Source organism: Esox lucius, chromosome 12 (assembly GCF_011004845.1).
Source record: "Esox lucius isolate fEsoLuc1 chromosome 12, fEsoLuc1.pri, whole genome shotgun sequence".
NCBI lineage: Eukaryota > Metazoa > Chordata > Actinopteri > Esociformes > Esocidae > Esox > Esox lucius.
Window position 1 is genome coordinate 18,403,236 of NC_047580.1, and position 12,724 is coordinate 18,415,959.

A 12,724-nucleotide genomic window follows, 5' to 3' on the forward strand; every position below is an offset into this window, starting at 1 on the left:
AAATCCCCCCCCCCCCCGAAATATTTGTATCCAATCTAATATTTCATATTTCTATCCAACCCTGCGCTACACCTAAAACCACACACTGTTGGGAAGTCGGGATACCCTTCCTCCAGTTGTCTTACCTTATCCTAGTTCTTCAAGTAAGGCATTCAAGAGCAGAGATAGCACAGACTTAAAGTGATGTTCATGAGTTCAATTACCTAAACATCACTGCAAGTCTTAACTACTTCCCTCTCAACTCCAAGCAGGTCATCATGACTCAGGAAAACTACAGAGAACATGCAAGTACTTTTATTGTGCTGATCTTTACTAAACAAAACAAACACAGACACTAAGACACGCTATAGTAATGTCTGTCTCTACCTCACACTGGTCGTAGAAGTGTAATGGCATCTCAGTGGCGACAAACGGTTATATTGCTTTTCTGTTTTCCCAGCAAAGATTTGGCAAAGCCGAGTAAACAGGGCATACTACACTGGCACTTTTACGCACCTTGTGAAGCTGAGACACGGTCTGGAACGACGCCCCTTTCCTCCTCTTCCCTTTGGTCGCTGTCTTGGGATCAGCAACTGGAAAGTCAGACCGTATAACGTGAGCATCTCATTGGCCCATTCACTGTAGTTTCACTTCAGAAGTTGTTAATACCTGCGTCGCTACTGATGAAGTTCTCAAAAAGGCTCGCTAACAGTTTATTTGACGATTTCTGGAAGCAGTTGACAACTGTCTCATTTAAGGGGTCTCTGTTTTTGTCAAGCCATCCACTGATGTTGTATGGCACCTGAGGAGGAATTGAGTGAGATCGATTTGTGGAAATAGAAATGTTTCAAATAAACTGTGGATAGAAACTCCCCCATTCCACGCACACAATGATTTGACACATACCACTCCAGCATAGTGCACCAGCTCAAAGTGGGTCTCATATTTGCGTTTCTTGTCAGGCCGTGGTTTCAGGAAATTGGGGGACTTGCCCACATGGTTGTCATATAGCTTGGTCTTAAAGCTGATATCAGTGGCCTTTGGAAACATGCATTCTTCCTCCAGGATGGACAGTATGCCCATAGACTGCAAAAAAAAAAAAAAAAGCTTTTTATCACACACAACCACTGAGTGTTACTGAAGCTTTAGCTCTTTATTTAAATGGCTGTGAGAACATACCTTTTCTATGAGGTTGATACAGACTTGTAAATCCAGGCCAAAGTCAATGAATGTCCACTCAATACCCTCCCTTTTATACTCCTCCTGCTCCATGATGAACATGTGGTGGTTGAAATACTGTTGCAGTTTCTCATTGGTATAGTTGATGCACAGCTGCTCAAAGTTGTTGAACTTATGTGGAGAATGGAAAGAACAGGGGCAGGTTTAGAATGGAAAGAACAGGGGCAGGTTTAGAATGGAAAGAACAGGGGCAGGTTTAGAATGGAAAGAACAGGGGCAGGTTTAGAATGGAAAGAACAGGGGCAGGTTTAGAATGGAAAGAACAAGGGGCAGGTTTAGAATGGAAAGAACAGGGGCAAGTTTAGAATGGAAAGAACAAGGGCAGGTTTAGAACCTGACCGTTTCTGGAGTAGAACACATTATAAACTGACCATTCGGTCATAAGCAGGACCAAAGAGTTATTTAAACATTTTAAGTAGTGGGTCTTTTTCATGACCACATTGCATTTGCCCTGCTCACCTCGAAGATCTCAAACCCTGCAATGTCTAGTACGCCGATGTAGAACTGGCGAGGCAGGGCCATGTAGAGGCTTCTGTTGATCCGACCAACCATCCACTTGAACATGCGGTCGTAGGTGGACTTGGCTAGAGCTCCGACTGAGTAGTTCACCTACACACAGGAAACATAGCTGTTACAGTTTGTACCTGAAAACGATGTTATATTTAAGGCAGTAATGCAATCTCATTCTAGAGTAGGCCTAAGGAGAAGGATCGCTCACCTGCTCAACAGTCTGACCCTTGGTGATGTACTCGTTCCCCACTTTGACCCGTGGGTGCAGCAGTCCTTTGATGAGGTCAGCTGAACTGATCCCCATGAGATAAGAGGCTTTGTCCGCACCTCAAGGGCAAAAGAAATGCATGCACCATGTACAGAATGTGGGTACCAGTTAACATTTACTGTAGTGTACAATGGTTTGGAGCTGTTCCAAAATAATACAAAAAGGTCTGCCATTTGCATCCATGTGATTACAGTAAGATAAAATGGGGGTCAATATAAATATTCAGTATAATTTGTGTGTTGAGTCTAAACCTTGTCAAAAATCTTGTAAAACCCCTGGGGTGTATCTTCAGCTTTTACATTTTGTGAGTTTAATTAGGGACTCACTTTCAGTGCCGTCGGCCTCTGCTTGCTCCTCTCTCTGAACCTTCTTAAATTTCATGTTGCCAAAGTGCATGATGGCCCCCACTATTTTATAGCAGCCATACTTCTCCTCATGAGAGAAGCCTAGACTGTCCATAGCATGCTGAGGGAGGTGTTAGGGAGAGAGACATGAAAGACCAGAGAGATAGGAAAGAACACAGCCAATAAAAACAACAGAAGAATAATTGCAGATAGAGACCGCAGAGATTGAACTGGACAAAGAACACAGGGGTAGTAAGAAGCATTAGTAGAGAGAGACAGCTTACATCTGTGGCCAACAGTTCCTCCCCATCATTCACGTTCTCCACAGTTGTCACACCCTGGGAGCAAAAGTGGTAGTCGAAGGGATTGGTGGAAATCAACAACATGTCTGGAAGATCAACAAGAATACATCCTTGTCAAAGGTTTAGGACATTTGAAGAAATGAGAAAATGTTAACCTGAATGATAAGGGTATTGGGATAGCTATTACTGATTTAACGTCTCCATTGTTAAACACACGGAAGTGATCATCCCATACCCTGAAGCTCTGGTTTCTTGTGTGATAATATCTGGTAGTAGATGTGATAGCTTCTCTCTCCAGGCTGCTGAAAGGCTACTCTGGACTTCTCCAGAAGATCTACAAAAGGTGACAGAGGACAGGAGGTCTTATTGGCATGATGGATAACTGCTGGATGTGACCGAAGTGAAAGGGAGAACTCCATGTTACAAAGCGTGATCTCATACAGCTTACATATATCTATATCTGCAGAGGCAACTCTCCCTCCAGGACCAAAGTGGATCCTGATGAATTTGCCCTGAGTCAGAAGAGAAGTGAACGACACAAACACACTTATTATCCATTCTAGTCAGAAGAGACACTGCATCAATCTATGAATCGCTCAATAATGTAGGCACTCACAAATCGAGAGGAGTTGTCGTTCCTCAATGTTTTGGCATTACCAAAAGCCTCCATGGCTGGGTTGGCTGCAATGATCTGGTCCTCTAATGTACCCTTGGGAAGTCAAAGATGAGTAAATTGATGCCAGTACTGTAAGGTTGGCAACGTGATTTTAGGAAAGCACAAAGTTATTTTGCTCACTGATTGACATGTGACGAGAGAATGAATTAGAGGGGAGAAATAGACTTCCACATATAAACAGTGCATAACACCAAGACGGAAGGAGGAAAAACACATCTGGGAAAAAGCCCAAAACCAAAATAGGGTATCAAGATGTTCAAATAAAAACAAAAAGGGAACAAAAGCATCATAAAAAGCAGGCATGTTTTGGGATAAGGAAGGCTGCAGGATCAGGGAGTCAAACATCAAAGGTAACTCTCCTTGTTTGGCAAATCAAGGGCAATCATGGGAGACACTTGACTACATATAGTCAACTACACACAACTAGTAGCAACTAAATAATCCTAAAACAAGCCTGATAAAAAAAAAAAAGAAACATAAGGCAAAAAAATGATGAATGATGAAAAAGGGGTTGGGTTGGAAAAAGGGTGGGGTAAAGTTCAAAACTCTCCGCCTTACTCCTTTCTTTGCAGTATCACCCAGGGCTGCTACAATGGCAAAATACTGAATTACACGTTTCGTGTTGACTGTTTTGCCAGCACCGGATTCTCCGCTGGGAGTGGTAGACAAAAATGTATATGAAAAAAATCAACATAATTATAACAAAAAACTGATGTACCACACTCTGATGAGCGAAAAAACTGAACCGTTTCCAACAGCAGAGTAAAAACTGTAATACAGGATGTATTTGCAAGGGAATTTCATACCTAAATCATAAGATGAAAACAATTTAAGAGTCAACCTTGACACAATGCTTTTGGAGGAAGTGTGCATTTTGTGGTTTTTGGTGTGGATTGTAATAATGAAAACAGAATTCATTAGATTCTGTAGGAAACAATGTCAAACAAAACATTCCAGTGATCTGACAACAAACACAGTGTGTCAATCTAGTGGCCACGTTAAAATAGAAGAGGGCTTCGACTTACGTGATAAGTATGGATTGATTCTCTCGATCTATTAAGAGAACATATTGCCCAGAGTTATACAAAAAATATCTGCAAGTATTTATAGGAATTGTGTAAGCCACGTGAACATATTTCATCTAAAAGTAGAACATGGATTCTTAATTCCAACATGACACAGCTTCTATGTTTAGAGTGTCTCCAGACCAAAGGCGATTGGTGGAGACTTACCGCGGAGCATGTCATTATAGGCGTTGTCAGCTATGGCGTAGATATGGGGTGGAGTCTCACTCAGCCTCTTGCCTTTGTAGGCAGCAATCACTTTGGATGAATAGACAGGAAGATACTTATATGGATTGATTGTCACACAGAACAACCCGGAGTAGGTCTACAGACAGAGCAAGAGGGGGGGGGGGGGAGAAAGAGAGGGGTTTGATTCAATTGAGAGTCTCCCTGGCTCATAAGAGCCTCGGTTTGTACTCCCCTAGCTAGTCTTCACCGTGTGATGGGGCACAATAATCACTCACATAGATCATCCACATACTGTAGCGCCTGGTAAGATTGAAAAGCACAGAGGCTTCATTGAGGTGAGTCAGCATGGCCATGTCCTCAATCATGTCAAACTTTGGAGGGTTCATCTGTTGAATGTCATCCTCCTTAACGACCAAAGTCTGCGGGAGAGACGGGACGATAACAAGAATGTAAGCCTGTCTTCAGTTCATACAGGTGATTAAATGTCCTTACTTTGGGAAGACGTATTCTGTGAAGGCATCTACAAAACATTATGAACAAGGTAACATGCAGAACGTGTCCATCAATTAGTTAATGCACAGCATTTAAAGATTTTGGTTTAAAAATCTCACATAAATTAGATAGATATTAGATCTGCAAATCTACAAATACAAAAATAAATCTGTAATATCTCAACTAGGCCTATTGTCCAGGGTGACATCCATGCACTTCAGAAGAAAGATAAGTATTTAACCAATAAGTCCAGAGGGGTTGTGGCATATGACACACATATAAGGGTTGTTTTATGTGTTGAAGAGGTAGTTTTATGATATATTTCTTTCTAGAGCCACAACAAAACAAGCGCTCAAATTATAATGCTGTATTCAACGGCAATAAACAAGCTACCAACCCTTCCATCTTTAGTCTCCACTGTAGCTTTGTCACCATCCAGTTTTTTAATCTCTGCCTCGACGTAAGCCTCCGTCTCATCTGGGATCCACACTCGTTTTGTACCTATATGCAAATGTAAAATAACGTTATGGGACATAAAACGTGTAAAACAAAAACGTAGTGACATTCTCGTGGTCAAGTTTAAAATATAGTGGCTGGTAAATGAAATGGTTGAACGGACAGAAGCCTACCATCAAAAGCCAGGGTCCGTGCGGCCAATGCTTCCAAGTTGGTAAGACGGAGGAACAAGGCTGCTTCCCCATACTCTTTCATTTCAATAAAGCGGGACATAGTGACAATTCCGGAGGAAAATCCAGGACCAGCGCACCTAAACTGTATATGCGCACCAACTAAAACACATCGAAAACATTCTTAAAACTACCAGAGATTCACCTGACCTGTAAAATGTCATTCCACATAGGCCTTATATGTTGTTTTCTCAAATGTAAGTAAGATCTATTTTATTAGCAATCACTAACAAATGCATTTTCGAAACTGTAAACATGGTTAGTTTATTGGGTTAATGCACAAGTAACTCAACGCAAGCAATGTAAAAAGTTTTGGTGCTTTGCCATAATCGCTTAGTTAACGCAAGTATTGTGTCCGGAACGCACATGCATCTGCTGTACTAACCTCTGAGCGCACTGTAAAAGTGTGTCTGGGGCGCTGAAGAGTCCCTTTTATTGTCCTCCTCAAGGTCAGGGCAGCTATGTCAGACATCCCCATGTGTCCCCCCCTATTTCTGCTTCCCATTGGCTCGGACCGTGTGCACCGACTATCGCAAAAGGCGAACTGCATTTTTATCTCTTCTCAAACCTTCAGCACGTCAGTTATTTTTGAAACTACATTGTTTTACATATTGATTTCATCAATGTTTTACTGTTCTGATATTCATATTTATTCTAGACTTTCAGAATTTTCCATTTTGATCGGATAGCGTGTATAACAAACTTGAATTTTGAACTGCAGTTCAGAGAGTTCATTGTTCTCCAGCTGCAGAAACTGGTGTAGACTGTGCTGACTTTCTCAACTGGACAAGAGTATGCCTTATGGAGAGGATTTTCCATGTTAGGTTGGCTCAGGGTTTAACTCCCCTCAGGATTTGATAATTTCCTCAAAGTTACCCAGTACTACACTAAAGTTCACAACAAACACATTTAAGTGATTCACCTGGACTACAATTGGAATAAGCTATTTATCACAGATGGACAATAAAGGCCCTGATGAGTTTGTTTGGTTTCATTTATTGATTTATTTTTCTCCCAACTTTGACCCATCTCCTCTGCTAAATTCACGGTTAAGGTTTTGTCTCAGTGCAACAACTCAGCTGCAGTTTCAGGAGAGTAGATTTAGCGTCTTCCAATGCAGATCTCACCAAGCCATTGTGCCTCTTAACATACTCCTTGAACAACACGGAAGTACATGCTAGCACCGATACGTAATTAAAAAGAGTGTATTCACTGAGCTTGCAGGAATCCAACTTATGCCAAAAGGATTTCTTAGAACTCAACGAGCTGTGCTCTAACCTGCACAGCTATTGATCTGGCATCTTTGAGATCCTCTCGGACGTCTTTGAGGCTCTGCTAGATTTAAATCCGCTAGTATTTATCCTTGGAGGCCATGAACAGATTAACCTAAACCCAAAAACAAAAGTCTAATTTCGGTAAAAATTTATAATTTCTCTGTTTTTGGAAACAAACAACGTTTTAGTTTTGTGACCTGGCAAACACACTGTAAAGAGAAAGAGAAAATTCAAATATGCTGAGTCAAAATCTACTCAAATGTGTAAAAGTCTCTCTTATTAATGGACCATGTTGGACTCGCTGTTGCTTGTCGATGGGAGCTTTGTGGGGTGGCCCCTTCTTCTGACCAGTAAGGGGGAAGGGATGGGGTACAGGGATTCATGTCTTGTCAGGGGGAGGGGGTCATTTTACATTAATTAATACTATTTTTTCTGATATGTTTTACATTTGGTTTTTTTAAATATATTTTTCACAATCATGATAAAAAAATATTTTTGACAGTTGTCATTGACCCATGCACTTCAAATCATGGCAGAAGGTGCCTGTTGATCCTGGGCTTCCTAGAAACTCCTTTGTGAATCTTTGGGTCAGCTTTTTGGCTGAATGGCCTTAAATGGCTTAGAAATGGTTCTCCACTTACCTGAATGGTTAAGACCAAACTGTGTTTATGATCTTTAAGGCTAGACCATTAGAGTAACTCAAAAGTGAGTATACAATCACTTGTACCTGTTTTGATAAACATTATTCTAACTTTAACCATTTAAACGGTCGCACAGAAATTCTGTTTATTTTAATTGTATTTTTCTTTGTATTGGGTAAATTTACTTTAACCTAACAATCACAAAGGTAGAAAGGTTGACGATTAAAAAAATACTTTTCAGTGGGTGTACAACTTCACAGTACTGTATGTCAATGAAATGGAGAATAACTGTAATAATGAATGTTAGGAATGTACTGTGAAAAATTGGGGCAGAAGGAGTTTCCAGGATGCGAACCTGATGGGTTAGAGGGCCACCGCAAAAGGTGTGAAAATCATCGTAAGGAATTGCTGTACACTTACCTCTGAACAGTTCTGTAGACTTCTGATTTCAGTGTGTACCTCCAAAGACAAAACATGTTCATTTTTAATCAACTTTTTGGATCATATCTAATAAGAAGCTGTGTGGAAATGTGAAAGAAACAAACTGGAATTGTTTCTTTATGGTCCTGTTCAAAGAAAAGGAATGTTGTTCAAATTAAAGAAAGAATCGGTGGGGCAAAACATAAAAAATTGCAAGAGAACTTGCTTTAGTCCTACAAAAATGTTTAGCTTGGGGAAAAAATCGAGCACCAGGACAATGATCCCAAGCACAAACCGTAGGGAACCGTGGAGTGTCCAGAACATCCTGATCTCAAGCCTTTTCAGAAGAACGTTTCAAAGTGATTTTGCCCCAGTGTGCAAAGCAAATACCACAGCAAAAGGCATGAATATTAATGTGTGGGGGATGAATACATCCAAGTAAGATATTTCAGTTTATTCAGTTATTTCAGTTGTTTTCTTCTTTTTTTAATGATTATTCCCCTACATAAAACCAATGCCACCTTACAATATATAATTTACATTGAGTTTCAGTGTTTTTTTTTAACAGAATTATGTTTTAATTTACCTTTTGTAAATCAGTAATATGACAGAATTGGTCATGGATTTGTATACCTTTTTAAAGCACTGTATTTTAAAGGATGTGTGCATTATTTATTTTGCACAATAGCTACATCAAATAGTTATTTTTATCATGATTTTTCTTGTCATCTCAAGGCCTCCCAGGCAGCTCTCTGAGGCCTGGCCATCCCATTGAGAACTGCTGATGTAAAGGCAGTTGGGTTTGATTGTGTTTGCATTATTTATAAAAGGTCAGAGGCTGATTTTTAGCTTAAGCCGATCCACGGCCTTGAGAACAAAAGAGATGTGTGTGCACAGGCTAGAACACAGCATCTCCAAATAGACCAGAATACAACTCCTGTTCACAATAGCCCACATACCGTGCAGAGAGACTGCAGTCTGGCATAAGAGCTTGTGGTTAAAAAGTCATTGTAGGGTGCTGCTGCCAAACCCAGCCAGGCTTACAATTTGTAATAGGGAATCTATGTCAACGGTCCTGGTGGTTCATCTATAGATGCTCTACAGATGGTCACACCATCAACAAACTGTCTGTTGATAAGCAACTGCTTGCTGAGGTTACAGTTAGGGTGAGTTTAGAGTGCTTTAAGTTAGGTAAGTGTTTCCCACCAGATGATCCCACCAACACAGATAGTGTCTGTTTTATTTATATGCACAGTGAGAGATGATTAAGTACACTGATTAGATAGAGGCCACCTCTGTATCAGACCTATTCTAATTGAGTCCTTATTTCAGACAAGCTGGGACTGGCTTGTGTTCTGTTTCACCGGCAATGCATTCTGGGTGATTATATGGTGCTGTTGTAAAACAGGGCAAAATGATTGGCCGATGCAAAATGTGGGAGGGTTTGGGAATGTTTTATTTTATTGGACACTGGAGAGTGTAGTGTGTTTTTTTCTCTGGTTTACATTTGTCCTTTTTCTGGTTTTCGTACATCATTTCTTCTATCCTAGAACATTTCTTCATGCTGTTGCAACTCCAGTGTCAAGCGGTTTTAGTAATTCCATTGTGTTATACTACAGACTTACTACTCCCTAGGTCAGTATGGTCCACTAGTCAGCAGTCTATCCTGCCATCTATCTACATAGTGACAATACTGGTACAAGTAGGTAGGTTGCCAGATCTTTAATGTTAACTAGCAGTCGTATCACATTACATCATTTATCTCTGCAGTTAGCATAGGAATTATGCATCACATTTGTTTTTATTGCAACCCCCAATAATGGACTTACAGCTAAAAAATTAAGAGACCACCTCACCTTTTTCTTTCCTTTCCAAAAAAGGTTTTGAGTGAGGAACAGAAGGGTTAAAAATAAGAGACCACTGCATTTTGAACGCTTCTGTTCCTCACTCAAAACTTGGACTGGAGCATGTGTGAGTTTGTCACTATTCTGTTTATTCCGTTTCAGTCATTATTATAAGCTTGTCCCCACAGTTAACATGCCAGCGGAAACTTGTGGTGGAAAATATGTTGCATATAGTTTATATATGTAATTATACTTAGCCGATCTGGAGCTGGCTCTGATCGTAGTGTTATGAGACAAACAAGGAGGTCAGATCCATGGTGTTCAGAGGAAAACCTTCTGGACACCAGCCCTGAGTAGAATCTACTGAACCACAACAGCATCCATTCACACTTTGCTAAAAAAAAGTATTACAGGAATTTTAATTTGTGGTTTGTACATGCAGATGGGGATTCAAAATGTTTTAAGTGTGTACAAAGGGAGGGTCATGTGATCGTTCATTTGGGATTTCTGCCATGGTGCGCCCTAGTAAATTGACTTACACACAGAACCAAAGTGAAAACCTCCCAGTCCTTACACATGCTAATTAAATGTGTTCTCATGCCCACTGAAATATGGCCTATTAGTGTGTTTTTCATTTATGAGCCAAGCAGAAGCTTGGGGGCAAAAAAATAACTACTGGCTACCATCCCGAGGTTGTCCTGATGTTTGTGTAACTTCTATGTTTTAGTTTGATTTGTTTGCTGATCTTTTACTCACAGCAAGTAAGAAACTCCAGTCTCAGAAACACATCCGTCATCAGCTACAATGACCTACAGAACCAAATTTGTAGAGCGCAGAATCTGGCTAAAGCCACCATCCACGCCTGCCTGGTCTCTATATCCCACTGACCATACAACATCCCTAGTTCCCTTAAAGGCAGCAAAATCATGAGCTAATCAACATGAGCTACTCTACTCGTCTGGTGGAGATACCAATGCAATTATTCCCAAGACTCTTCAGGGGCCAGCCAATCTACAGTTAGGCAGTGCTGAGTCCTGACCACCCAATCTCCATCGACTGGCTAACTCTGATATAGGCACCCACAGCTGTCCTTCTATTTTGGAGCATGCTGTGCCAGTGGCATGCTTCCCCCTCATCTCCCCTGCTCCGCCGCCCTGTCCAGAACAATAGACACACGCGCATAAACATTACAAACTTAGTAACCACTCAGACTGCACAATCCCAGAGCTATCCCACAGTCAATCCTTCTGCTGCCACAGCGTAAGCCCAGGCAGGACAGACCGGGCTAACAAGGCCATGGGTCAAAACCAGCCAAAACAGAAGCAATTGGAACTATTCAAATAATGAACAAAACAGTGATTACACTGAATTACCCACTGGGTTCTTGCTTCATACCAAAATGTGAATAGAAAGCTGAAGGTGTTTGTGCGAGTTACATCACAGGTAAGTTCTTTTGGTTGAAGGTGGGTGGCTATGTTGGCATAAACTGCGTCCTAGAACACTTGCTCTGGCTTTTGGATGATTTGGTGTCTCCATCCAAAGTGTAATTTCATTCAGAATGTTGATAAAATTGACAATAAAGTTGTTTGTGTGAGTAAATAGCTTAATAAGGCTTTAAACAAGAGCACTGTGAGGATGTGTTAATCTGTAAATCTCTTTCAACGAAGACCCATTATGAACTAAAAATGTGTAATCTCATCTAAATCCTCCCAGTGGCCTCAGAGAGCATGCCTGTAGGCTGTGAGGATAAGAGACATGGAGCACAGTGGCTCGGTGTGGCTATCCATGGCAGTGCGTCTCCCTGCCACTTTCGTATTTGAAATCTCTGTTAACAATGAACAGCATTCCAGTGAGGCTCCAGATTAAAGCACATGGGAATGCTGTGAGTATGTGATAGCCTTTCTGCGGCTCATACAGTAGACCCCACGAGACAGACGAACACGGCTCTCACTCACACCAGTTGTCACGTGTGCCCAATAACGCACCACACACACACACATTCAACAACAACACCGAAAACAAGATACTAGCACAGATGAATATACACTGAAGCCCTGGAGAAAAAACATCAAGCATAATGTCAATTATAATTAAGCATCATTATGGTCCTGTAGACATACAGAATACGAAGTGTTGGAAGTGTTGGCACAAAATCCGGCAGTGTGTATTGGTGAGGATATATTTTTCTAACAGAACCAGAGCTGCATTCTGTTGCCTTTTCTGCCTTTTCCTTTGCTTTCACAAATTTGGAAAAATATATATGAGAGCATGCAAGAGTTGGGCCTGGATAGATTGGCTGTTGTGATGAATGGCATAACTGTAAAATTGCAAGTTGTACGAATCCTGACAATTGTGCCCTGGTGTTACACAAGACACTTGAAGTGCCATTGGCTAAAGCAGTCCCCTGTAACCTCACAGCCTACAGCAGTCCCCTGTAACCTCACAGCCTACAGCAGTCCCCTGTAACCTCACAGCCTACAGCAGTCCCCTGTAACCTCACAGCCTACAGCAGTCCCCTGTAACCTCACAGCCTACAGCAGTCCCCTGTAACCTCACAGCCTACAGCAGTCCCCTGTAACCTCACAGCCTACAGCAGTCCCCCGTTACCTCACAGCCTACAGCAGTCCCCCGTTACCTCACAGCCTACAGCAGTCCCCCGTTACCTCACAGCCTACAGCAGTCCCCCGTTACCTCACAGCCTACAGCAGTCCCCCGTTACCTCACAGCCTACAGCAGTCCCCCGTTACTTCACAGCCTACAGCTGTCCCCCGTTACCTCACAGCCTACAGCTGTCCC

General features: G+C 41.6%; 1 protein-coding gene across 2 annotated transcripts in view; it reads right to left on the reverse strand.

Moving 5' to 3' along the window:
• The window catches only part of LOC105022995 (myosin-7), an 18,220-nt gene extending 12,259 nt beyond the window's left edge, over window positions 1-5,961 (reverse strand). The window contains exons 1-17 of one of the 2 annotated variants that reach the window (XM_020051883.2): window positions 5,693-5,961; window positions 5,461-5,564; window positions 4,847-4,990; window positions 4,551-4,707; window positions 4,344-4,371; window positions 3,877-3,970; window positions 3,259-3,351; window positions 3,091-3,154; window positions 2,878-2,976; window positions 2,625-2,728; window positions 2,323-2,461; window positions 1,937-2,055; window positions 1,678-1,827; window positions 1,159-1,329; window positions 886-1,065; window positions 649-781; window positions 496-572 (exon numbers count right to left, since the gene is read on the reverse strand). In XM_020051883.2, the coding sequence (XP_019907442.2) occupies window positions 496-572; window positions 649-781; window positions 886-1,065; window positions 1,159-1,329; window positions 1,678-1,827; window positions 1,937-2,055; window positions 2,323-2,461; window positions 2,625-2,728; window positions 2,878-2,976; window positions 3,091-3,154; window positions 3,259-3,351; window positions 3,877-3,970; window positions 4,344-4,371; window positions 4,551-4,707; window positions 4,847-4,990; window positions 5,461-5,564; window positions 5,693-5,792 (1,956 nt within the window). In that variant the 5' untranslated portion in view covers window positions 5,793-5,961. Of the gene's footprint in view, window positions 1-495; window positions 573-648; window positions 782-885; window positions 1,066-1,158; window positions 1,330-1,677; window positions 1,828-1,936; window positions 2,056-2,322; window positions 2,462-2,624; window positions 2,729-2,877; window positions 2,977-3,090; window positions 3,155-3,258; window positions 3,352-3,876; window positions 3,971-4,343; window positions 4,372-4,550; window positions 4,708-4,846; window positions 4,991-5,460; window positions 5,565-5,692 lie in introns of those variants that run through there. The other variant, XM_020051882.2, reaches the window with a different exon arrangement.
• Window positions 5,962-12,724: the final 6,763 nt, after the last annotated feature.